Source organism: Miscanthus floridulus, chromosome 6, assembly GCF_019320115.1.
Source record: "Miscanthus floridulus cultivar M001 chromosome 6, ASM1932011v1, whole genome shotgun sequence".
Classification (NCBI taxonomy): domain Eukaryota; kingdom Viridiplantae; phylum Streptophyta; class Magnoliopsida; order Poales; family Poaceae; genus Miscanthus; species Miscanthus floridulus.
The window spans coordinates 135,880,458-135,907,214 of record NC_089585.1 but is presented as its reverse complement, the minus strand read 5'-3'; the positions used below and the strand labels follow the sequence as shown (position 1 = coordinate 135,907,214).

Below are 26,757 nucleotides of genomic sequence, written 5' to 3'. Positions count from 1 at the left end.
GTCAGTCAGCTGTGGAGGAGTGGGGATCGGGATCGGACTGGGCGCCACTGCGCCAGCGAGCCTGATGATATATGCACCAATAATGCTGCTACTAGTCCACCGTACGGGCGTCCTGCTTGTCCTGACGCGCCCGTTTTTTCTTGGTTTTCTCCTTGGCCCCTTGTGTGAGCCGAGACGACGACGTACGCGAACGCTGCGTCGTCGTCGTCGTCGTCTTGTTTCCATCGTCGCCCTAGTCCCTCCGCGAGCACGGGCCACGGCTCACTGGTCCGGGGGTCCGGGAGTGTGGAGTCTGGACTGCGGTGCCGTGCCGTGCCGCCGTGTCGCCTGCTGTTGGTGTGCTCAGTGCCAGCACCGCACGCCTCAGCGACGACCACCCGCCGGTCACGGACACACACTCCCGTGCACCGCGGCACGGCTCGCGCTGAGGCCGGGCGCGCGGCCGGAACAGGCCACGTCTTCTTTCTAAAAGTATTGCTTTTCCAACGAGCAACCAACTCACTCGATGCACGGACGTCGGATCAAGCGACAACGACGATGATTGACTGGCTGATTGATGTGGGTGAATAAATGACGCGCCGCTGTATCTGTACCTCCCCTCGGTTTGCAACGCAGGCATGAATTTCGCATGAATGACGTTAGGAAGGCATAGAAATCAGTTTTAGTAGATCCAAACAAAATATTAGCAATATTTATATTTTTAAATATATTTATTATGAAAATATATTCAACGATCTATCAATGATATCAACTATGTACCGTACTTATTAATATTTTCTTATGTATATATAGTCAAAGGTAAAAAAAAACCTTTGATTTTTTGGAAAGCGATAATGACAATGTTCGTGGAACCTGGAGTATTATATTATTATTATTTTTTTTATATATTTAAATAAATTTGAAATAATTTGACTAATTATTCACAAGTGATATTTCCATTCCTTGCTTTTCCAACGAGGAACCAACTCGATGCACGCACGGACGGATGAAGCGACAACGACGACGGACTGACTGATTGATGTGCGTGAATAAATGACGCGCAGCTGTATCTGTGTACCTCCCCTCAGTTTCAGGGCATGTTTGCAAAGCAGATATTTCGAAGGAACGACGTAAGAATTTCATCGACGCGAGTTTGTCCTAACTCGTAAGAGAACGTGTGGGTGACATACAATATGAGACACGGAGGACATGAGCGCATGTCGCATCTGGCAATTTGGCTTATTGTGGTCTATGTACATGTTAATGATATATGGGGGTTAGTCCCATCTTTATTGTTTATATAAGACTTCTAGAGTTCATCCCACTGTCTTCGGGTTAATCCTTTTACGCGAAGCAAGGACGAAAACATAAGTGGGATGGTGTTACGTGTGGTTCACTCACTGTGTAGAGTGGATCTAAACCGTTTAGATTCTGGGGCGTTACAAATGATACATGCGCTGACACTCACCGTGCATAGCGCAATTTGTGAGATGTAATGTAAAAAAAATGTGGGACGAAAGAAACGAAAAATTAGGAGGAGACAAAATATTTAGTATAGATTAATAGATAAATTTTGTCTCTTTAATATTAATATCTGGTATAGATTAATAGACAAAAATTATCTCTTTATTGAAACGAATCAGGCAGGAGAGTTGTCGATTATATTAAAAAGTAGATGAAGTTCAGACTAGACAAAAATAAATAGATACAACTCCGGTCAGTTGGATTGGGTCATCAACACGCACTGAAACCCTAACTCAAAGTAGAAAAAAAATCAACTCTGATAGATCAGAATAGGACATCGACACAAGCCGCAACTCTACATGGAACACACGCTTCACCGCCACCAAATCATAACAAATTGGTCACCACACTGCACCGCCACCCTTCGAAAGACAAAGCCGTCAAGACGAAAATGCCCTCGTCAGTGCTTGCGCCGTCGTTGCCGATGATGTCCCACACAGTAGTCCGCTGCTAAGCAGGGCTAGCCGTTATATTCCGCTACAAGCCGTGTAGCCATTTCGCAATCAGATTCGCTTGCGCCATCTCTGATGACGTTGTCCCACACCGGAGTAGCCACTGCAAAGCAGGGCTACCAGCCGCAGGCCGCCGCAAGCTGCCAAACTGACGCGAGATGAGCTGCATCAGGCGCACACCAAGCCGCCCCCGCCCACCGAGATGCACGTGCACACAATATAGCTTCTAGTAGCCTAGCTGTCTCATCGAAGGTAGAAGTGCCACACACGACCTCTGGCCGCCGGTCATAAGCCTCCTTGCGCCGAAACAGCCGCCGCTGAGCGGGACCGTCCGCGCCACACCACGCAAGTCACCTCGGCAACACAAGTCTGCTGGCCACCACATCCCACGTCGGCCTCCTCGCCAACTCCGTGGGGCGTCTCCCACACCGGCATTCTCGCTAACTTTGTGGTCGCAACTCACCAACTAACAGATGCGTAACCTATCAATCGCCGCGTTGAGGCCCTCGTCCCCACCACCATCCGCCGCAAAGGACACCGAAAACTTAAATCCTCACCAAGGCCTTCACCTTACTCGCCACGATGGTGGCGGCTGTCACGCCTAAGGAGGGACACGACACCATCGGCAGCACCGTCGCCTGACCAGAAAGGTCAAGGTACGTCACGCAAAGGGTAGAGGGCCGATCGATGGACGCTTTCGAGGAAGAATACGACGCCCGAAGGCGTCGCCGTCATCAGTCCAATGAACATAGCTTTCGCCATGGTACCACGACCCCGTGCGCGGCAGTGGCCAAGGGCCGTACTTGCTGTGCCAGCCGCCACCTTGCCAGTGAAGCCAACCCCGCTCCCTCTGCCGTCTGCCATCGCCGACGCTGGAGCCAGCCGCCATCATCGAAGCCGACGTTGGCCGCCGTCCCCAAAGCCAACGCCTGCCTCCGTCCCCATTGCCGGTGCCGCACGCCGCTGCCACCGGCCGGATCTGCAAGGACGGCAGCGGCCACAGCCGCAGGAGTGCCGAATCCGGCGGAAGGGGAGCTGGAGTCGCCACCGGACGACCCGCGCAGCGCTCCCCTACCGGATCCACCCGCAGCGCAGCCATCCGCGCCGCCTTCGCGCGACCCGCAGCGCCGTCCTGACGCGGCTCGAAGTCACCCGCAGCTCCTTGAGCCACGGCCACCGGAGCTCTGAGCACCTGGCACAGCTGGGCCACGAACCGCGCAGTCCCCGCGTGGATCCGGCCGCGACAGCACCCAAATGACCGGGGAAGCACCAGATCGAGCCCAGAGGGGCCGGATCTGAGCACCACCAGCCCAGGAAGGGAGCTGCCGCAACCAGTCGCCGGAGATATGTTTCGAAATTAATCTATTATTAAACTTATACATATTTATACTATTACTCCCTTCACAAGTGATATTTCATATTTGCATTCCTTTTTGAGAGGGATAGATGATGGTGACATGACACCTGAGTACGGCAGGCAGCGGAGCGAGCGACCCTGCTCGCCGCGGCGGATGGTGAGGCGACGAGAACCAATGGAGCCACGGCCGCCAAGCCCGAAGGCCCAGTGTATTAACAGGCCAGCACCAAATGGCACGAAATTTGACCGATGGGTTGGGTCCATCGCCTGCCGTGGCCCGTATTGAGAGCTGAGAGGCCCATCTGATCTACGCGGACGTTGCCAAACTATAATTAATTCCCGTGAAAAAGAAGCAATTCTCAATTCTGTCTATATAAGTATAAGTACTCAAGGTCATCGGGCGCATTGACTTTAAAGTTTTGGACACGCACGCACGACCCTCGAAGGCGAGGTTCCCATTGGCCTCGGTTTGCAACGAGGGACGAGAGTCACCAGACACGTACCTTTCCTCGTCTTCTTCCCCGTCCACCAAGTTAATGAAACGTCAGTACCTGGCACTGGCAGGCGCTCGTCTGAAATTGCAAATAGCTGGGGACGGCGACGCTGCTAGCTGGCCGCCGGAACCTCATGCGTTGAACTAGACAGACTTGATAATATAGTTCGTTTGTTGATCGGCGCACGCAGGCGCGCAGCGCAATCTTAACAAGTGTGGCTAATTAACAAGGGCCGCGCCACCGCCTGATTCCGCGTGCGGAGTAGCTGGGTGTTTTGGCCGGATCGACGCGTCCGAAACGAGCCCGCGTAGCCTACGTCTGGCCACCACCGCTCCCGCCGCCGCCGCCATGGCCATGCCAGACAGACCCAGACGAGCTCGCTGGCCATCACGTGGTGTGGTGTGGTCACCAGCCACCAGCCACCTCCCGTCTCCGCGTTTGGTACGTACCGTACGGCGGTCAGACACCGCCGCCGCCGCTGTCCATGCTCTGCCCCGGCCGAACGGGCTTTGTCGTCATCTTCAACCGATGACGCGGTTGACCAACCACTTCTTCTCGACTACTACTCGTATAAGTTTGGTGCAGTGTGCAGGTATATTCCGCTCCAAGGAGAGTCGGCAGCAAGTAGGACTCTCTCCTGTCCTGTCCTGACTCACGATTATTGCCTAACCCTGTCCTTAACTATCTAACTAGGGCTTGTTCCAAGTCAACCGGCACCCCACATTGTTAATGCTCCGGCAGACCGGCACCACATACATACACGCGCGCCATTGTAGTGGCAACCACGCCACGCGCCCACGCCTGCCGTCTTCCCGACTTCCCTTCACACGCCACCGACAGCCTTGGACCGGGCCCAGAGTCAGTCAACCGAGCCGGCCCAACCATGCGGAAGCGTGCAAGGTTTATATACAGGTAGCGCGAACGTGTGTTGCTACGGAATAACTAATAATTTATACTATAAACATACGGATCGTATGATAAGATAACAATACTATAAAAATTAAATACCAACGTTAAAGTGATATTTAATCCAAAAAATAAAGTTTATGAATTTAACATAGTCACGGAGTGCGCGACGTCGCAGGCTCACAAACTCTACTTTATATACTTTTCGTGATGCGGCTATGATAATGTTTTATATTGGCAGGAAGAAATCTCTGATATCTATTTCTTTCATTGTATTCCATTTATCTGGACAATGTTTGAGATGAGGGCACGGTTACAGTTTTTAATAGCTTTGCGATATTGTCCGAAGCTATGAGATGATTGATGTCTTGCAATGATCCTTCCAGAGATTGGGTCGAATCCAATCTAAAGCCTTGGAACCCTGCATCTTTTTCTGGACGGGCTTCACTTCGGATGCGCCGGTAGCAATATCAACGATCACCAATCGATGGACGAAGTCGTATGGATCCCCATACAATGGCTCAGACATGTAGATTTTGTTCTCCTTGTACTTGGATACACTTGTTCCACTTAAGCTTTTATTGAAATGTTTAGACACGAATAGTGTCTGATCACCGATGTCCCTCACCCTGGACCACTCCGGCGTACGGTCGTGGAGGTTGCACTTGTAGATCACGCTGCTGTAGGTGAAGCTCTGTGTCTCGTGGAACGTGCTCACCATGGCACCCACAATGTGCAGCTCACCGTTTGATTCCAGGTAGCTGCGGTGGCAGAGCCCTGCAGGTGGCGACAGTGATGGTAGCAGCGTCGCGGTTGGAGTAGCGCCGACGGCATTGCTGCTGCAGACGGAGATTTCTCCAGTGCAGTCGTTCGCTAAGAACTTGTCTTGGCAGTGGACGATGGACCCCACAAAGAACTCCAGTTTGGTGTCGAGCAGCGTCCATGCGCTGTCGACTCCAACCCGACAGAACACGACCTCCATGGAGCACCCAAGCATGGCCATGGCCACGTACTCGCGGCCGGTGGCGTTAGGCGGCGCCGAGAGCACGATCTCACGGAAGAACACGCCCCTCATGTCTTCTAGCTTGATGGCTCTGCCTACGGCATCCGCGTCCCCGTAGCCGTTGGTGGGATGGAGGACCCACCGACCGTGGACCTTAGACACGTGTTCCGATGAGGACGTCGTCGCGACGTGTTCGTCTGCTGGTGGGAGCTCAACGCGGGGAGCACGGGCACCGACGAATGGATTCAGCAGCGTCACGGACGCCGCCTCGTCCATGAGCGCCAGCCACCCACACGAGGAGTCGCACGCCACCTTGCCACGCACGTCGGGCAACGTCTTGGACAAGACCTTCTTCTCCGGGACGCAGTAGAAGCCGACGCGGTCCGAGTCGGGGTCGAACGGGAGAAGCAGGAGCGGCCCGAAGGTCGTGAACGGGATGGCGGTGCGTCATGGGGAGCAAACGGATCGGAAGGACGCCGTGTCGTGGCCTGACGCGAGACGCTGCCCGATGGACTCGAGAAAATCCTCTGGCAGGCCGAATCTCCAGTCAGGAAGAGGTATGGACCTTCTCTTGGGATTAGGAGGCTGAGCCATGGAAGATAGATGACATCAACTATGGTTCACGCAAGAAATGATGTCTGGTGTCTACTGTCGCGATGGACCATGGATTGGGGAACGAGAATATGGGAAAATGAATCAAAATGAACAGACCCAAGGGCAATTTCAGCAAGAAACAGCAAGCGAGGGCGATGGAACACGTGAGCGTAAAACCAAATGAAAGGAGGAAAAAGTTGTCCCTTTTGCAAATGCAAAGAGGGGAAGTAATTAAATATAGGCAGATTTGGCAAGGTTCTCAGAAATGCAAAGATGATTCTTTTGCCTTAAGTCTCTTTCCTTCTGTGTTAATTCTCTTTCCTTTTGCTCGTTGCCATGTATGTTGGTGCATGCAAACATGCAATGTGTATATGGATAGCACAATAATTTTCTACTTCCTATTTTACTGTGATTCCTCTATCACATGACAGACAATATTCAATCAAGCAGCATACGGGAGATGTCGTGGGATCGCAGACGTGGACAGACAGACGAACCAAAACAAATGTCGCACCAAAAAAATATCCACACTTTATTTATTTTTTACTTGTAGGAGATTACATGCACAGGTTTCCTACTGTCGCCTCCTAATTTGGTCATCAGAGACCAGACAGACAAACCAATACTCCCTCCATACTTAAAAATAAAATCGTTTTGGACAGCGACACGATCTTCAAAGCATAACTTTAACTATTTATTTTTATAAAGATATTTATCAAAAAGTGATATATGTAAATTTTTGTGAAAGTATTTTTCAAGACAAACCTATACATATGATTTTCACATTTCCAAACTCAACAGCTTAAAAGTTATTCATGACTGATATTCCTAATGTTTGACCCCAGCTTTGTCCAAAACAACTTCATTTTTTAGTACGTATGGAATATGCAAAACAAAGATGCTACTGTAGACGAAGCCAGTCCAGTTTCCAACGGCGTGCAACAGGAATACAGTAGTGATGTGGAGTGCTTTTTTTTTTTGTCTCGTGTTCCTTGTGACAATTCGGAGCAATTAACTAACAAAGGGAGATTATTAAGAGCAACTAACAAAAGAAGAGGCCGCTTCCCTTCCCTACGAGCAAGGGAATCTCATCATCGTGCTGCCACTGCCACTGTCATGCTGTTGACGAGCAGCGCCGGATTGCTTGCAGTTGCAGTACGATTTTCTGGACCGGCCTGCTGGGACCGGGTTTCATCCTGCTTCCGATTTCCGAATAATCGAACCCTAGTACACTATGATAAACGTGTACCAAACCCATGGCCCGGATAGTCGTAGCAGCAGCTTGCTAATCCCTTTCAGCAAATCCGCTATGAGTTGCTCAAAAAAAGAAAGAAAGCAAATCCGCTATGCCATCAACGTTCGTTCCACAAGCACCCAATGTTCTTTTTCTTGCTTTTGTTGTCAGTTTAATAATTTTTGTAAACAAAAAGTTATTTATTTTGTTAATTAAACGAAAAGAAGGAGAGCATTAAGCGGCATTCTGCTTTGGCTGCAACTATCATCACCGAAGAAAAGGAAACCCTCTCACGAGTCATGCTGAGCCATGAGCCCATGACAGTGCTCCATCATGCATGCATGCCCCATGTGCAAGGGAACAGTCGCAGTCAGCATTGCACATTTCTTCCAAGAGAAAAAAATAATAAAACATTGCTTGGAAGTTGGAACAGTGGTGAAAAGGAACCGAAAATGACTGCAGAAGCAGCAGGAGTGTTAAACACCGTGGCGACAAGGATGCAAGGAGGAGGTGAGTTTTGACAGGATAAAAAATTCAGGGGCCCGTGGTGCAATAGCAATAGCAATGCAATTCTCTCTTGACGAAATGAAGAAATCAAGGTCTGCCAGACGTTTTTGTTAATTAAGGCACAAGACAAGTGAGAGGTCCAGTCCAAGTTTGGTGAAATCAGGACGGTAGGGAGAGGGAGGAAAAGGAAAGAAACCTGACATCTGATGCGGAGGCAAGCCCCTCACCAAACCTCCATTCATGGAGCACAATTACATTAGTTATTAGCCTATTAGGGGAGGACTACAGCTCATCATTGGTGTGTGGAAAAAGATTAGGAAAGCAGGAGGAAAAGGGGAGATGCATACGTACTCCTATATAGCAATATCATACTACAGCAAAAGAAGAATCAGCCGCGGACAGCCTTCCTAACCCTCCTTTCTCGCTCATCCCTTTCTTCCTTCCAAGTGGTATTAGAACCCGGCCTATTTCTCCGTCCTCCTGAAGCTGTGCTGTGCTGTGCGTGTGTGCGCGCGCGTTGGAGGAAGGAGGAAGGAAGCCTAGGAAAGCCACCGCTCACCTTCTCGCTCCCCACCAAACGCCGCTTGGTAGGAGAAGAATTGGCCGAAAAGCTTCCCGTTGGCCGGGATCTCTTCTTCTTTAATTACCCCCTGGGGGATTGCCTGGCTCATTAGACCAGACCAGACAGGGAGACAGAGAGGGTTGGGGGGAGGAGAGTAGAGACAGACAACGGGTGCTCGCTGGGAAGAGGAAGAGGCTCGTGGGGAGGGGAGGGGTCCAGAAGAAGATGAGGCGGTGGGTATTGGCCATCGCCATTCTTGCCGCTGCTTCGGCGGCGGCGCTCTTCTTTGGGGCTGAGGCCCAGGCGGTCCAGCAGGGCCACCAGACAGAGAGGATCTCAGGTGAGAGATGATGGACATGGACCTCTCTTTCCCTTGCGTTTGTTTCCATCTTGATTTCTGATTTTGATAGGCACATTCTTGTCAGTTTGTAGAGCTCAAGCTGCTTAGTCTGTCTAGTTGGGTGTTTGTTGTGCATTTGCTAGTAATAATTTGGTAAAGCAAGAATTTTGGCGTCGATTAGTGTGGCAGTTGACCTGTCAGGCCTCTGAATCCTGAATTCATTGAAGTTCGATCCTGATTTCGTATGCTAATAAGTTACAGATAAACTGAATGCAGGTTTATCCTGCGGTGTTCTATTCATAGCAATTTGATCCGGTTCTCACGAAATTTAGCAGAAAACAGCTTTTTTTTACATGCTGCTGAGCTGCTCCTTGAATCCGTCGTGGAAAATGTAGAATGCAATATGATGCTTATTTCCTACAATTTCTATACCTCTTTCATGGTGTTCTGTTGGTAGTTCGTCAAGCTTGGACAAATAGAATCCTACTCAGTCACTGAGCAATAACGGACTCATGATGGCAGTTATGATTTATTCAGTTTAGCATAGGTGCAAAAATTCATTTTACACCTATATGGCTTACTAGTACCTGGCACACTTTCATTCTATCATTCTACTTTTATGATCCTGTGATCCCTAGCATGGTTCTAAGACCAAGTATATTCTTTTCCCTACCTTTGTGCAAAGCCGTAATGCTGTGGCCAATAAAAATGCAGGAAGTGCTGGTGACGTGTTAGAAGATAACCCTGTTGGGAGGCTCAAGGTTTACGTCTATGATCTCCCCAGTAAATACAACAAGAAGCTGCTGAAGAAGGATCCTAGGTGCCTGAACCACATGTTTGCTGTGGAGATCTTCATGCACCGGTTCTTGTTGTCAAGCGCTGTCAGGACTTTTAATCCTGAGGAAGCAGATTGGTTCTACACGCCCGTATACACCACATGTGATCTGACTCCTTCGGGTCTTCCCCTTCCCTTCAAATCTCCTCGCATGATGCGCAGCGCAATTGAGCTGATTGCCACGAACTGGCCTTACTGGAACAGATCAGAGGGTGCAGATCATTTCTTTGTCACACCACATGACTTTGGTGCTTGCTTCCATTATCAGGTACAAAAACCAGTACATGAAGTAGCTGCAGCGTGCATTTATTTATTCTTCCACTAATAAAGATTAGATGCTAAGCAATAATAGACAAGTACTGAATACCAGCATTCGAAACAACTGGGGCATATCTAATTGCGTCACAGAACATGGGGCATTGTGGGCATCACGATTCTTGTTTCACTATGAATGAACTACTCTGACTAAACTAATTCAGATCCACATGTTCTTTGTCTCTTGTTGAAGAAACATGTCTCATGCTGTAAATTTTGCTAGTTGTCATACTGATATCCAGATTCATGGTTATTACCTAACTGCCTAATAGAAATGACAACTTGCTAAACTTCCAGTTGGCACCTTTCGTTACTGGCTGTTCCAACATCTCAATATTTCTGTAACACAAGCGCTTCAAATTTTTTCAGGAAGAGAAAGCAATTGGACGGGGAATCCTTCCCTTGCTTCAGCGTGCTACACTGGTTCAGACCTTTGGACAGAAGAACCATGTCTGCCTGAAGGATGGGTCCATCACAATCCCACCATTTGCACCTCCCCAGAAAATGCAGGCTCACCTTATCCCCACAGACACCCCTCGGTCCATCTTCGTGTACTTCCGTGGTCTGTTCTATGACACCAGCAATGATCCTGAGGGTGGTTACTATGCGAGGTAAATCATCTATCTGTTTGCAAGTGATGCAGCTTCCCTCAATGTCTGCCTCTTTTTTCCCCAGTCAGTCATTGCAATACGGCGTCCTGGGTCTGATCTCTGATCATTCTGCATGTTCTACAGAGGTGCTCGTGCATCAGTCTGGGAGAACTTCAAGAACAACCCGCTCTTTGACATCTCAACTGATCACCCACCGACTTACTACGAAGATATGCAGCGTTCGGTGTTCTGCTTGTGCCCATTGGGCTGGGCTCCGTGGAGTCCCAGGCTGGTGGAAGCCGTGGTTTTCGGCTGCATCCCGGTGATCATCGCTGACGACATTGTCCTGCCATTCGCGGACGCCATCCCGTGGGAGGAGATCGGTGTGTTTGTCGCCGAGGAGGATGTCCCGAAGCTGGACAGCATCCTGACGTCCATCCCAACAGATGTTATACTGAGGAAGCAGCGTCTCCTTGCGAACCCGTCGATGAAGCAGGCCATGCTGTTCCCCCAGCCTGCTCAGGCGGGAGATGCGTTCCACCAGATCCTGAATGGGCTCGCGCGTAAGCTCCCGCACGGTGACAGCGTCTTCTTGAAGCCCGGGGAGAGGGTCCTGAACTGGACCGCAGGACCGCCAGGCGACCTGAAGCCTTGGTAGCATCTGCTTGCCATATTACTAGAACTTTTTTTGGGGGAAAAAAAGCAAGATTGAGGACATGGTGATATACATACGTGCGCCTTTAAGTTACCATGGCTGCATAGTGCTGATCATAAACCAAATGTACATTTTTGTATGTTCTTTCTTCTTTCCCTATATATAGCTGCTATACCACATATCTTCATTTCTCTCTTTTTTTTTGCTCCTTTCACTAGGTGATGAGAATGTCAGCCTTGTCAATCATGTGGATACCATAGTCGAAATCTACAACATTTTACTCACTCTGAATGTCTGAACTCATTCTCATTATCCTCCTGATCGAGCTGACAATTGCCATATATACTGCACATGGACCGACAACGTGTTTGTGCTGCAAGACTTAGTTTCCTTCACTTCCCTTTCATCATCTAATGCAAAGGTGAAACTACTTTTTGAAGCAAGATCATTGGGAAGCCTGTCTGATTTGCTGATGGCTGATGACTTCTCAGGGCAGCATGTCGCTGCAGTCTTTGTCTGAATGTTGCTGAGTTCTCAAGGAAGTTGTGACGTGAGCACAGTAACCTAAAGAAAGATTGTTGGTTGTTAGTATAAGGGCCTGTTTGGTTCGTCTAGGAGCTACTAAATTTTGTAGCTTTTAGTCACTTTATTAACTTTTTAACCAAACGCTATGACTAAAAGCACTAAAAGGGCTTTAGTCATCTCTAGTAACTCTAGAGTTATTAAAATGACTAAACTGTTTAGTAACTACTAAAGTTTAGTAGCTCATACCAAACACCCCTAATATAAGTAGAGGGTGCTAGAAGGGTTAGAAATGGAGTCAACATCAGCACGTTCCCTCTTTTTCCGCCGATGAGGTGTATGAGCTAGTCATTTTCTTAACTTGTATATGTTGTACTATGATTTGGGAAGGTTCCTGACATGGTACCTTGACCAAATGACCAATAATTTATCCTACAGTTAAGTATTATCAGTTGGTCTGTAGAAACTCTAATACTGTACTATCAAAATATGTGTGAAAACTGAAATAGGAATATACTGGTAAAACTTTGATGCATATAATTTGACAGTACTTGTTGGTTGGTCAATACTTACTTGACCCTAACACTAGTTGTGAAAAGAAAAGGAGTAGCTAGAATGATTGAGCCATTAGCCATTGTTTGTACCCTCCACCTGCATGCAGTTGAGATGTCTGCGAACGAAACAGAAATCATGGTGCAGAAATCGTAAACATGCATGGTTTGTCTATTTGGTTTAGGCGGCAATGGTTTGTAACCGCAGCGCATAAAGTTCAGTCTTGACTCGGTATGCGCAGGACACTACGCATAAAATGCTTTTCAGGCGCAATGGCACTAGGCGGCGGCGAGCCGGCGACAGAAGCAATTCGGCAGGCCGTGATGAATGATTATAGCAAGGTCGACGATCAGCAATTGGAGAAGAAGACGAGATGGATCGGAGCACCTAACCTAAACGACGGCACTGGGCGGACGAGGCGGCGAAATGGCGGAGGTCAAGCAGGCCAGATTAGGCCACAGGGGAGAAGGAGAACAGGAAGATGAATAGATGATGATGATGATGATGATGATGATGCATGAATTGTACTATTGTGCCGAAGCAACACGCAAAGAAAAGAAGGTGAAGACGCAGCAGCGGCAGGCGGGAGCATGTCTGCATATCGTGCGAGTAGGGTCACAGACACAGCTGCAGTGCTGCACCGACAGTTCTTAGGCCCTGTTTTTGGTTGGGCTTTTGGCTTTGGTTTTTGGCCTCAAAAGCTAAAAGCCCAACTAAAGAGGCTGCTTTTGGAGGGTGGTTTTTTAGAAGCAGCTACTTTTTTGTAGTTTATTTTTGAAAGCTGGTTTGACCCTGCTTTTGGCTTTTGGCTTTCTGCTTTTCGAAATTGGTGGAATAGAAAGCTCTTTCATAATTGTTTCAAGAGAGATAAAGATAAAAGGTATATTTTATACTTGTTCAACCAAACAGCTTTCAGCTTTTCTATAGCTCACAGCCCACAGCAGCTTTTCTACAGCTCACAGCCCACAGCAGCTTTTTCCCACAGCCACAGCTCAACCAAACAGGACCTTAACAGTAGCACGACGCACGAGGCAGCTACTACGAGTAGTTATTGGTACTGGTACCAAAGAAAAGGACGACTGGAAACGAAAGGAAGAAAGGGATGGGTTGGATATTTGGATCAGGGCATGTTTTGGGGCCTGTTTAGATGTTGAATTTTTTTGGCAAAATGACACTGTAGTATTTTCGTTGTTATTTGGTAATTAATGTTCAATTATAGTCTAATTAGGCTTAAAAGATTCGTCTTGTAGATTTCGTCTAAACTGTGTAACTAGTTTTATTTTTTATTTATATTTAATACTTCATGTATGCGTCCAAAGATTCGATGTGATGGGAAATCTTGAAAAATTTGACATTTTGGGAGGGAACTAAACTAGACCTTGGTCTTGAGCTCCTAAAATTTCTGTCACATCGAATGTTTAACCCATAAAGTATTAAATATAAACTAATTACGAAACTAATTGTATAATTTGTGACTAATTTGCGAGATAAAATTTTAAGTCTAATTAGCCCATGATTTGACAACCTAGTGCTACAGTAACATGCGCTAATGATAGATTAATTAGACTTAAATTGATCTCGCAAATTAACCTCCGTCTATATAATTGGTTTTATATTTAATCTATATTTAATGCTTCTTACTATCTAAACATTCAACGTGACATAAATTTTAGAAGCCACTAAAAAACCAAACACTCCGAGTATAGAAAAGCAGCAGCAGCAGCTGGCTAGTGATATGATAATAACCGCCGTTCCGGCCTGGCCTGATCGACGACGACGATCGCTCCGTTTCATCAGCTCGCTAACCTCATTCACCCTGTGCCGCCAAAATAATTGCTTGGACGCCATCTTATTCATACGGGTGCCGCGAGCTTTTCACTAGAAATTCACCTTGTATGTGTATGTAGTTCATCAAGATCCAGCCATAATCTTAGCAGTTCGATAACGATGAAGACTTCTTTTTCAGAAACGATAGTAATGACGCTGATCAGACAGCTCTGACAAAATAAAAGGCACCCTCAAAATTCCATAAAACTCCATGGATTCTTTTGGCCCATAGGCCATAGATAGACCCATCTGAACACTGAGTGACATGTCAAAATGGCGCGGGGCGTGTTGGGTTCAAGAGCCAGAGGACTAATTTACTAGTATTAAACCTAATTAATCTATGAACTAATTAAGTTTAATAGCTTCGTCTCGTAAATTAGTCTAGATCTATTTATTTAGTTTTATAATTAATTTATATTTAATATTTTAAATTAATATCAAATATTTTAGGAGACAGAGACTAAAATTTCACCCCTGTACTAGCGTGTACTCTCTCGACTCGATGAGGGCAACCTGCCACCCACCACCTCGTCCTCCTCTGCTGCCTGCGAGGGGCGGATTCAGAACAGGGCCGCGTTTAGCTGCTGATTCACGTTTAAAATAGTTTAATTTTATTTTTTTTTACTTTCTTTTATTTAATTAAAATTATAATTTTTTAGGTTAAACTACGCATGCGTTAAAGGAGTACATGACTCGCCGGGCCCTGGATCCGCCCCTGCTGCCTGCTGTCCTCTCCCCTCCACCGACAGCTCGTCACTGACGGCGACGGCCCGCAAGCCACCGCCATCATCGCCACACCTGTGCCATCCGCCTCCCTTTTGACTCCTCGGCTCGGTACTCTCGTCACTCGTCACCACCTCACTGTCCGGGTGTCCCTGTCCCTGCCTTCACAGCAGCATCAATCAATCCCACGAGCTTCCTGCTGCTTCCACGGTCGGTTGCCCCAATCCTCTGAAGTCTGAAGCCAGCCTCGCCTCGATCTCCCCGTTCCTCGTGCGCCGACGGAGGGTGGCGGGCGAGGGGCGACTAATGGGGATGGGGGCGGGGAGCGCGCGGGCGATGGCCGCCGCGCTCGCCGTCTTGCTTCTCGTCTGCTCTGGCGCCGTCGCTGTCGCCAGGGCGCAGGACACCGAGCGGATCGAAGGTACGCCGCCCGCAGCCCGGGCCTCGCCTCGCTCGCTCTCCTTCCCCTTTCCTCTTGCTTCCGCCACTCAGATTACGCATTGCCTCGCTCCCCCTCCTGCCTCTCGACGCGCGCCGGTGGATGGAAATGGATCTGCTGTTGCGATTGGAATCCTGTGAAGCAGCAGCCTTGGCCACACGAGCGGGCGGGCGCAGATCTGCCGTTGGATCAGCTCCTGGCTCAGGCGGTTCTACGCTTTCCTTCGCCTAGTCCATGATTCCTTCCTTGTCAGTTCTGCTCACTGTGCACGATGAAATCCCATCCCCCGGCTGGGCAGTTGACACAATTGACAATTGAATGTGCTTCAAGACCCTCAGATCAACTTAGTGACTTCTCTGCATACTGCATTGCGTGCTCTCAAATTATGTGCATCTGAGCAATGGTTAATATAAATCCTGCCTTGCCTATGCTGCCTCAGTGGCTGAGTGTCGGTGTCTTGAGTAAACACCAACGAGTAAATTTGTATATTGTGCGTCTGGCTCGGATGATGTGTTGAGAAGACACAAGAGTTATACTGGTTCGGGCCGAATTTCCCTACGTCTAGTTTCGGGCTGCTCGTGTTACCAGCACTGAGTCTGTAGTAGGGGGTTACAAACTGGCGAGAGAGCGAGGTGGCTCCCAAGTCTCTGTGGTTTGATTGCTCGGTGTCTGATACGGTGCGGTGAACTGATGCTGTGTGATGCACTTGTTTGATCATCAGTCCTGAGATGGGACGCCCTGCTTTCCCTTTTATAGGCCAAGGAAAAGCATGGGTTACAGCCGAAGGGAAGAGAAAAAAAGAAAGAGAAATAAGACTCCCGGAGATGTGCCGTCCTCCTCTTCGCGTGGGTCCTACTGACCCTATAGATCGTGGTGGCAGTGGCGTCGCATCGGGGTCCTGTTGGCCGCTGCAGCATACGTGCGAGAGTCGTGCGTCGTTCTTGTCTTTCGTCCCATCCGAGCGGATGGAATGGTCAAAAGGGTCCCCGGACAGAGGCCATACGGGGGGCTGGTGGTACAGTGCCAGCCAACTGACACCGGTTGACTGATGTTGGACGGTGGTCAGGCAGGGAGTTGGCAGCACAGTGCCGGCCTGTTGACGCGGTGGGCGACGTGAGTCTCCCAGCATGGCCTGATGCGACCACCAGTTGCATCAGGATGCGTTCAAGACGTGCTCCCGGGCGTGCGCCTCCATGCCGTAGTGGTTGAAGCGGTTCGGGTCCCACCCTGCGGCCACTGCTTTTGTCCGATAGCAAATCCGACCCCCCAGGGAACGGACGAGGCGGAAATCTCGCCCTGGGGGCTGGGCGAGACGGAATCCGCCCCTCGGGGGTCAGGTGAGGCGGAGCCCTCCCCGTGGGACTGGACGAGTCGGAGCCCACGCCTTGGGGTCGGACGAAGCGGAAACCTCGTCTCGTCCTCGGAGTTGGACGAGGTCGCAGTTGCGTCCTTAATCATCGGATGAGCCGACGTGACGCTCATTAATCCTTTGGCTCGGATACTCGGGTATAGATATCCAAAAGTAGCCCCCGAGCCTTTGGAGGAGTGAGACACTCTTGCAAAGGCTTTTTGCGATTTTTCGCTCCTGTGGCCGTTGTGCCGTGGAGGCGGGTCGTTTATTGGAACTTCAACGTTTTTCCCCTTGGTTCGTTGTACCGCGTAGGATAATCGAGTAGGATTTAGGCACCCAGCCTCCATGTGTGGGACTGGCCAAGGCCGCGGAGACGCGCCGTGTAGACATAGGCGCCCAGCCCCTGAGGAGGAGACGCGCTGGTAATCTGTTTTCCACTGGGTGCGCGAGAGCGCACCTGGTGGGTGTAGCCCCCGAGCCTTTGGAGTAGTGAGACACTTCTACAAAGGCTTTTTACGATCCGTTGCTTGAGGGCGCACGGGGTATTGTTCGTTATTATCGCTTTGCAGGATAGCGAGCTGTGTATGACACTCGTCGTTTGTCTGCAACCGCGGGTTCGGTCTCTTTGCGATGCCGAGCCCCCGAGCCTCCGCGCGTAGCAGGGGTCCGGTCAGGGGGTCGGTTTGTCTTGTGATCGTCACCCCTCATGCGTCCATTCGCTAGGGCGGAGGGGCTGAGCCGCCCCGTGCTTTCCTTGTTGGACGGAGCACGGTGCTCGATGAGTTGCTAATGGGCTTGTTCGAGTGGAGCCCCGGCATCCCGTTCGCGGGGGCCCGGTTCGAGGTCAGTTGGTGATTGACTCTAGATTCTTGGTGGCCGATCCATATAATTCTCGGATCTGTTCGACCGGTCCGAGGGTTCAATGCCTTTCTTCGGGGAAAAACCATGGATCTTGCATCATCCAAGACTCGAAACGAGGGTCGGGACGCCCGTGGCGCTTCGTGCGACTTGGGTATTGGCCGCTAGCGGGCCTGTCCTTAACCTCCCCTCACTCTAGGGTGCCCTGGAGCGGTTGTGAACCCACTGGTGGGTCAGCCTTTGAACTCCTGGGCGTTAATGGGCCGTGGGAGCGTTTTCAGCTCCATATCCCACTTACCTGCGGCGGCTCGTAGCCTTTGAAGACGAACCGTTGCCCGGCGGATCCTTCGCGGGGAAGATTTGGATAGGCATGCGCTCGTCTCTCGAGGCGGCGATGCGACTGATGCTGCGAGAAATAGTGAGGGCACGAGCCCCGAAAGAAATGGATTTGGTGAGGCGTGGGGCGAGTTAATTTAGGCGGACGGTTCGTACCTCGCCCGTTCCGCCCTTACCTTATAAACGGAACCTTTTCTCTCCAACCTCCGTACGCGCAGCCGCATCCTTGCCCCTCTAGTCCTTCTGCCTTCCTCTCTCGAGTTCCGGCCTTCACTCCCCTGTTTTCGCTCCGCCGTCGGCGAAGCCCTCGCTCTCCAGCCCTACGCCACCGCCGGATCTTCTGCATTGCCATCCCCGTCCCTCGATGGAGTCGTGGCCTCGCTCCGACGTTCTCCACGCGCGCATGGAGGGCCTAGTTAAGATGGGCCTCCTCCGCGCAAGGACCGTGGCAATGCAGTGGATCGTACCTGGTGGCGAGGATGCGCCGTCGCCGCCGGACAGCTACATCGTCTCCTTCGTCCCCTTCCACGAGCGCGGGTTCGCGACTCCTCCCCATCGATTCCTCCAAGGGCTGTTGCACTACTACGGGATTGAGCCGCAACATCTGAATCCCAATGGGATTCAACACATCTCGGCCTTCGTCGCGCTGTGCGAGGGGTATCTGGGGATCGAGCCCCACTTTGAGCTGTGGAAGTATTTCTTCGCCATCGAGCTGCAAAAGGAGAAGAAGCCGGACCTGGCAGTGCCGATGGGATGCGCGAGCATCCGTCTGCGGGGCAGCCGGGTGTCGGAGTACATGTCCATCCCTTTGTCGAAGTCCAACAAGGGGTGGCATAAGCTCTGGTTCTATCTAAAGAACGACGACGCCCCCCCTACCGATCTTCACCAGCCACTTGATTGAGGAGGCGCCAGACGTGTGGAGGTACGGGCCCATCGGGAGGGAGTAGAAGAGGCTTGGCGACCTTCTCAAGGCCATTGCGACTCTGAGGCGTTGTAGTCTTCGCGGGACTGGCGTCATCGGAGCGTACCACGTCAGGAGGCTGGCGCCGCTGATGGCGCGTGCTCTTCCGATGTGGAAGATGACGCTGGATTCCGCGCCCGAAGGGACGGTGATGGTCGTCGGTGAGGCCCTCAGCATCGGCGAAATGACACAACGCCTCAAGGAGGCGATGAAGTGCTCGGTGGGTCCGTAGGTGGATCTTGCCCCGGTATATCCGGTCCCGGGGCATCCCGCGATGCGGCTGGACGCGGGTTTCGTCGAACTGGTAAGCCTTCTTCGAGTTTCTTTCTTCGGGCGACCCTCCTCTGTTTTCATATTCTAAGCGCTGGGATTTGCAGCCTGGCCTCGTCGCCTATGATTCCGACCCACCACTGCCAAAGGACGCGGCGCGGAGGGCGGCGAACCGCGCCGCGGCTGAGGCGGCGAAGGTGAAGAAGGAGCGAGCGAAGCTCCAGCGTGGAAGGCGCCGGCAAGGCTCGGAGGAGAGTGACGGCGACGATGAGGAAGAGGAGGAGGACGAGTCCGACCCCAACATCCCGTGGGGCGCGCTTGCGCTCGAGGACGAGCAAACCGATGCGGGGCAGGCCAACTTGACCCTGATTCCGTAGCACGCCCCAGCGCAAACCGAAGAGGTTGTGCCTCCAAGATCGGCGAGGGAGGACGCGCCCCCAAGGTCTGAGGAGCAAGTCCACCCCGCTCCGACCGACCCCATTAGGGGAGCGAAGCGGGCAGTCGCCGACGTGGCGAAGTCGGAGTTGAGTGGCCAGCCCCCGAAACGTCCTCGGATAATGACGTCGAGGCGAGTTAACGACTTCTTCGCCCTTTCGTTGCGATCTTGGATTTCGTCGTGTGACGTTGGTGCTTTCCGCAGGACCATCTTCAGCAACCGCCTGGAGTTGGCGCCGCCGAAGAGACTGGCGCGTCGGCCAATCCTCCAGGAGCCTACTGGCGTGGTGCCGGGGGCGCGTCGTGATGGCGCCGAGGCGGGCATGGCGCCGCCTGAGGAAGCGGGGGAGGCGGAGGCGCCGATTGCGCCGGGGGAGGCGCTCGTGGAATCGGCGCCCACGCCAGTTGACGCGCCCGAGGTGGGGCAGGCGGGAGGAGGCGTGACCGGGGCGTCCCCTGTAGATGCGGCGACGGCTCGAACTTCGGAGCCTGAGCTGCTAGCCTCCTCTGCCATCAGAGGATCCGCTCCCGAGGGAGCGCCGGTGACGGAGGAGGTTTCGTCGGCCCCCGTCGGGCCGACGCCGACGGTTGCGACGGTTGACCCCTCGGTTGGGGCTGATCCCTCTCAGTCCCTTGTCCGGCCGGGCGACGATCCGCTCGCGTGGGGAGGAAGCCGGCTCCACTGGGCCAAGCGGCTGGACCCGAGCGACTCGGTGTTCACCCTCGACGACCCGGCAGAGAAGGACTGGACGAGCGTGCGCTCGGGACTTGAGTTCGTAGTCCGCTCTCTGACCGAGGCGTTGGGGGTTTTGAGGATGACATCGCCCCGGCCGGCCAAGTTTGTCATGTCTTCACGTTTTCTACTTTTGAGCCCTGTTTATATAATTCTAACATGATTTTTTCGCAGTCCCTTGCGATGCGCAGCCGGGAGAAGTCCCTATTCCTCCGTCGCGAGAGGGAGGTCTGGGGGCTTGCTGCCGAAATGCCGCGGCTGCAGGAGGAAGTGGCGAGCCTCCAAACCAAGGAACGGGAAGCCCGTCAACATGCCGACGAGGCCGAGGACAAGCTCAAGGCTGTGGTCGTCAAGGTCGGGGAAGATGTCGCGGAGCTTGGACGACTCTGCCTGGCCCTTGACCTTGCTCGACGCGCTCTCGAAAACGAGCAGAAGTCGAAGGAAGAAGCCGAGGGCTTGGTTGCCGCCTTGGCCGGGGATGTTGGCGTGCTCCAGAGGGAGAGACAGTCCTCGAGGAGTAAGTGAACGGTGAGGCTCTGGTTACCTTCTTGCTTTGACATTTGCAGTCGGTTTTCTGACGCTCTTTGATTTTCGGCTGGGGCAGCCCTACAGAGGCAACTCTCCGAGGTGCGGGTTCAACTCCGGTTGGAGAGCGACGACCACGATGCCTTGCGCGCTGCCATCGGGTTGGTCTTCAACGACCTCGGGGTCGCCCCGGCCATGGAGACGAGCTCGCTCGTAGTCCGGGTTACCCAGATCCCGGACCGAGCGCTCGCTTGCAAGGGAGGCCCTGCACACCGGTGTCCATCGCGCGTTCGCCATCGCCCGCTCCCATTACGCTAACATCGACCTACCGGTGATCAGTGAGGGCTTGGCGCCTTGCTACACTGACGCCGAGCTGGACGAAATTGAGAAGGAAGCGGCTCTCCCGGCGCAGGACCTGGCGGAGAAGGTTGGAGAAGAAATCCTGCCAAAGAGTGTTTAGTTAGTTAGCTGAGTTCGCCGGCGGCATCTGGATCTCGGTCCATTTGGCCACAAAGTCAGCCAGTACCTGAGACTTGATGGCCGTTCGTGGGGCGTACGTGACGCCCTGATCCATCATCTCGAGCGTCCATTTCACGATCCTCCCCGTGGCCTTCCGGTTCTGGATAACCTCGCCGAGGGGGAAAGATGACACGACGATCACCTGGTGTGAGTCGAAGTAGTGGCGCAACTTCCTCTTGGTGATCAGGATGGCGTATAGGAGCTTCTGGATCTGGGGGTAGCGTGTCTTGGAGTCGGACAAGACTTCGCTAACGAAGTACACGGGGCGTTGTACCTTGAGGGCGTGTCCCTCTTCACCCCGTTCCACAACCAAGGTGGCGCTGACCACCTGAGTCGTAGCTGCGACGTAGAGTAGGAGCGGCTCTCCCTCAGCCCGCGGGACCAGAATCGGGGCCTTCGTCAGGAGCACTTTGAGCTTGTCAAGCGCCTGGCCGAAGCATCTCCGTAACGACGCGCAGTCCCTCCTACGGCGGGGAGAGCTTGTGGCGGTCCTTGCATACTTGGCCGAGCGAAGGAGGGCGACGTCGCGCGCTTCGTCTAGCTAGGTTCCGTCCTATGCTCCCCCTTGCTAGAACTTCCGGACAAAAACCGCTTCAAAAGAACGTAGTCCTTGTACAGGTGCTTGACGGGGAAAGCATGGTTCAGGCATGATCCTTCAAGCAGCTTCTCGAAGTGGCTCGGGGTGCCCTCCGCGGGTTTCCGGTCCCCCGTGCGGTCGGCGTTGGCCACTAGCGAGCTCCCGCGCCGCCGCTTGTTCTTCCTTTTGTTGGGAGGCTTGGAGGCGCCTTCGTCGGCGTCCTCTTCCCGCTTTGCCTTGCCCTTGAGGGTGTGTCGGCTAAAGGCCTGAGGTCCTGTCAAGTCGGGGCTCGGGCTTCGGTCCTCACAGCTGTCATAGCATCCGCCACGACGTGGATGGTAGCCGCGGCTAGCCCCCTCCTTCAAATCGCCGCAGGCACGCCTACGGGCGTCGAGGGTGTCACGGGCGTCGCGGTGGAGGCCGAGACGCTCATGCACCGGAACCGCGGTGCGCGGCCCGCCGCCCTGTTGGGCCTGATGGACCTGTACATCCTCGTCAGGTTGTTCTGAGGGTGCTTCGCGTCTGCGAGCGTCGAGGGTGTCACGCGCGTCGTGGTAGAGCTCGAGACGCTTGTGCACCGAAATCGCGGTGCGCGGCCTTCCGTAGTCGAAGGTGAGGAGTTGGTTGCTTCCGGGGATGCGGACCTCCATTGTAGGCCGCTGCAGCTCCTCGGGCGCCTCGGCGATTGCGTCGAGGCCGATGAAGAGGAGGGGTTGTGTGGCAGCGGAAGACTGCACCAACTCCCCCTCCGTCGTAATGACGAAAGTCCAGGTTCCCGAAACGCACGCGCGCCCCCGGGACCCAGCTGACGTTGCGATTAGCCATCCGAGGCCTAGTATTGATGTCGAGACGCGCAAAAAGCTCCCTTACCTGGCGCGCCAACTGTCGGTGTTTTGAGTAAACGCCAACGAGTAAATTTGTATATTGCGCGTCTGGCTCAGATGTTGTGCTGAGAAGACACAAGGGTTATACTGGTTCGGGCCGAATGTCCCTACGTCCAGTTTTGGGCTGCTCGTTTTACCAGCACTGCGTTTGTTGTAGGGGGTTACAAACTGGCGAGAGAGGGAGGTAGCTCCCAAGTCTCTGTGGTTCGATTGCTCGGTGTCTGATACGGTGCGGTGAACCGATGCTGTGTGATGCACTTGTTCGATCATCGGTCCCGGTCCCGGGGTGGGACGCCTTGCTTTCTCTTTTATAGGCCAAGGGAAAGCATGGGTTACAGCCGAAGGAAAGAGAAAAAAAGAAAGAGAAATAAGGCTTCCGGAGATGTGCCGTCCTCCTCTTCACGTGGGTCCTGCTGACCCTGTAGATCGTGGTGGCAGTGGCGTCGCACCGGGGTCCTGTTGGCCGCTGCAGCATACGTGCGGGAGTCGTGCGTCGTTCTTGTCTTCCGTCCCATCCGAGCGGACGGAATGGTCAAAAGGGTCCCCTGACAGAGGCCATAATGGGGGCTTGGCGGTACAGTGTCAGCCAACTGACGCCGGTTGACTGATGTTGGACGGTGGTCAGGCAGGGAGTTGGCAGCACAGTGTCGGCCTGTTGACGCGGTGGGCGACGTGAGTCTCCCAGCATGGCCTTATGCGACCGCCAGTTGCATTAGGATGCGTCCGAGACGTGCTCCCGGGCATGCGTCTCCATGCCGTAGTGGTTGAAGCGGTTCGGGTCCCACCCTGGGGCCACTGTTTTTGTTCGATAGCAAATCCGACCCCAAGGGAACGGACGAGGCGGAAATCTCGCCCTGGAGGCTGGGCGAGACGGAATCCGACCCTCGGGGGTCAGGCGAGGCGGAGCCCTCCCCGTTGGACCGGATGAGTCGGAGCCCACGCCTAAGCGGAAACCTCGTCCTCGGAGTTGGACGAGGCGTGGCCCGGCCCCTGGGGGTCGGACGAAGCGGAAACCTCGTACTCGGAGTGGGACGAGGCGTGGCCCGGCCCCTGGGGGTCGGACGAGGCGGAAACCTCGTACTCGGAGTTGGACGAGTCGTGGCCCGGCCCCTGGGGGTCGGACGAGGCGGAAACCTCGTCCTCGGAGTCGGACGAGGTCGCAGTTGCGTTCTTAACCATCGGATGAGCCGACGTGACGCTCATTAATCCTTTGGCTCGGATACTCGGGTATAGATATCCGATAGTGAGCTTCACTGTCGCTGCACAAGTGTATTTCGATTCTTTTCCAAGTATATATGGCCAGACCCAAGTCCATGTCAAGTAGACGTAGCAAACTTTAAGCAAGGACACCTCTAGCAGTAGAAACTAGTACAGATTACTAGATTAGCAAACTTAACTGAATGTTTAATAGCTACTCCCTCCGGTCAGCAAAAGATGACATTTCAGACAGCGAAACTGATATACAAGCAAGTAAAAAATCATGTCTGGAACCTCAACTTTAGTTGACTGGAGGTAGTACAACATGAATTATATATTCATTTGGGTTGGAGGTCACTAATAAAAAACACTGACCTTCTTGACTTTATAAAACAATATAGCTACATCCTATTAAAATTAATTCTGCTTACCAGTAGTAAACTCTGGGTTGTAAAGCTCATTGAAATTCATAGCAAACTGTATGCTGTGGCTACTGGTTAGTATAGCTTCAACTATGCATCGCAGCGAAAGTGTAATGGCTTTGAGATTAGGATTGTGGTGTTACAGTTCAGAATTCTCACATTTTCTTTGCGATCCTGATTAAATTTCAGGAAGCGCTGGTGATGTGCTCGAAGATGATCCCGTTGGGAGGCTCAAGGTGTATGTCTACGAGTTGCCGACCAAGTACAACAAGAAGATGGTGGCTAAAGATTCTCGGTGTCTCAGCCACATGTTTGCTGCAGAGATCTTTATGCACCGCTTCCTATTGTCTAGTGCGATCCGGACTTTAAATCCAGAAGAAGCTGATTGGTTCTATACTCCAGTATACACCACATGTGATCTCACACCATGGGGCCATCCCTTGCCCTTCAAGTCTCCACGAATAATGAGAAGCGCGATTCAGTTCATTTCCAATCGATGGCCATACTGGAACAGGACAGAGGGAGCAGATCACTTCTTTGTTGTGCCACATGACTTTGGTGCATGCTTCCATTACCAGGTGAGCTTTAGAGCCATAATAAACCATGAATCCTCAGATGTATTGCCAATGCAATGTGGGATGACCAAATGAACCTAGCCTGGAAACTCATAAAATGGAATTTGAACTCATTTCCCAATGCATAACTTTCTACCCTTATATTCGTATTTGCTCATAAATACCCATTGTTCAGGAAGAGAAGGCTATCGAGCGAGGAGTCCTTCCATTGCTTCGCCGTGCTACATTGGTCCAGACTTTTGGGCAGAAAGATCATGTCTGCCTAAAGGAAGGCTCCATCACCATCCCACCATATGCTCCTCCTCAGAAGATGAAAACCCGCCTTGTTCCCCCAGGGACCCCTAGGTCGATCTTTGTATATTTCCGTGGTTTATTCTATGACACTGCAAATGATCCTGAGGGTGGTTACTATGCAAGGTACACACCTTAATTACACACCCTAACAAGAAGACTTAATGAACCATTGAATCAAGAGTCCTGATGTACCTACCGTGTGCAATGCAGGGGCGCCCGTGCATCGGTATGGGAGAACTTCAAGAACAACCCGCTCTTCGACATCTCAACAGACCACCCACCCACCTACTATGAGGACATGCAGCGTGCCGTCTTCTGCCTGTGCCCACTGGGCTGGGCCCCATGGAGCCCCCGTTTGGTGGAGGCGGTGGTGTTCGGCTGCATCCCGGTGATCATCGCTGACGACATTGTCCTTCCCTTTGCGGACGCAATCCCGTGGGAGGAGATTGGTGTCTTTGTGGCTGAGGACGACGTCCCGAAGCTGGACACCATCCTGACATCCATACCGATGGAGGTGATCCTCCGGAAGCAGAGGCTCCTCGCGAATCCATCCATGAAGCAGGCCATGCTGTTCCCACAGCCCGCCCAGCCTGGGGACGCCTTCCACCAGATCCTGAACGGGCTGGCGCGGAAGCTGCCGCACGGCGAGGGCGTGTTCCTGAAGCCCGGGCAGAAGGTGCTGAACTGGACCGAGGCCCCTCGTGGCGACCTGAAGCCGTGGTAGGTGTAGTGGCATGGTACCATCAGCATGGCTGCTGTTTTTGTGTACACGGCACAGCACAACCAGATGGGAGGCTGATCGACGACGACGACGAGTACTCCCATAGTCCCATGCCATTGATGTAAATGTAAAGCATCTAACGGCCCACCAGGACCTTTGCTTCTTTTTGAGGCGATGTGTCTGCTTTGCCTGTGTGACAGTGTCTGTTTTGACCTTTATTTTAGCGTTAGCCTATTTATAGATTGCAGATCATGTAATGTATGGCTGTTGTATTATATTAAGTTATATACAGTCGACGGGGGGAGAAAATAAGGTTAACTTAACCCCAATCCATGTAACTGCTAACGGTGACGTGTTTCAGTCGTGAATGTTAAATGAAAATTGTACCATGTCTGTTCTTGGTGTGGTAGCAAGCAAAGGTCGAGATGTTTGGGATTGGTAAGAGAAATGAGCATAAATCAAGTCTCCTACCAATCCTCCATAGATCAAAATCCAGTATAGAGATGTTTGGGCAAAAGTGGCATGAACATGCACGATTGTCCCGAGGATTGTAGTGACAGTGAGAAGGATTCATGCATTAGGGCCGTCGGCTCTGTTAGTTTCGCTGAAATTTGGCTTATGCTGATTTGTTGTGAGAGGAAAACACTGTTCGTTCGTTAAAAGTACTACTGAAGTAGTTCAAGCGTTCA

General features: G+C 52.1%; 2 protein-coding genes across 2 annotated transcripts; both read left to right on the top strand.

Annotated features, from left to right (window-relative positions):
* The first annotated feature begins 8,447 nt into the window (after nucleotides 1–8,447).
* Nucleotides 8,448–11,734, top strand: LOC136457063 (probable glucuronosyltransferase Os01g0926700). The gene is made up of 4 exons (XM_066457105.1): nucleotides 8,448–8,952; nucleotides 9,667–10,055; nucleotides 10,472–10,713; nucleotides 10,837–11,734. The coding sequence occupies exons 1-4, from the start codon at nucleotides 8,838–8,840 to the stop codon at nucleotides 11,348–11,350; spliced, it is 1,260 nt and encodes a 419-aa protein (XP_066313202.1). The 5' UTR covers nucleotides 8,448–8,837; the 3' UTR covers nucleotides 11,351–11,734.
* A 3,257-nt stretch (nucleotides 11,735–14,991) lies between these two features.
* On the top strand, nucleotides 14,992–26,467 carry LOC136457062 (probable glucuronosyltransferase Os01g0926600). Its single transcript, XM_066457104.1, has 4 exons — nucleotides 14,992–15,392; nucleotides 24,668–25,056; nucleotides 25,229–25,470; nucleotides 25,558–26,467. The coding sequence occupies exons 1-4, from the start codon at nucleotides 15,278–15,280 to the stop codon at nucleotides 26,069–26,071; spliced, it is 1,260 nt and encodes a 419-aa protein (XP_066313201.1). The 5' UTR covers nucleotides 14,992–15,277; the 3' UTR covers nucleotides 26,072–26,467.
* Nucleotides 26,468–26,757: the final 290 nt, after the last annotated feature.

Coding starts and splice junctions, on each gene's coding strand:
- LOC136457062 (XM_066457104.1), top strand. CDS start 15,278: ATGGGGATGGGGGCGGGGAGCGCGCGGGCGATGGCCGCCGCGCTCGCC. Junction 15,393..24,667: donor GGACACCGAGCGGATCGAAG/GTACGCCGCCCG, acceptor ATTAAATTTCAG/GAAGCGCTGGTGATGTGCTC. Junction 25,471..25,557: donor GAGGGTGGTTACTATGCAAG/GTACACACCTTA, acceptor TGTGCAATGCAG/GGGCGCCCGTGCATCGGTAT.
- LOC136457063 (XM_066457105.1), top strand. CDS start 8,838: ATGAGGCGGTGGGTATTGGCCATCGCCATTCTTGCCGCTGCTTCGGCG. Junction 8,953..9,666: donor CCAGACAGAGAGGATCTCAG/GTGAGAGATGAT, acceptor ATAAAAATGCAG/GAAGTGCTGGTGACGTGTTA. Junction 10,056..10,471: donor GTGCTTGCTTCCATTATCAG/GTACAAAAACCA, acceptor AAATTTTTTCAG/GAAGAGAAAGCAATTGGACG.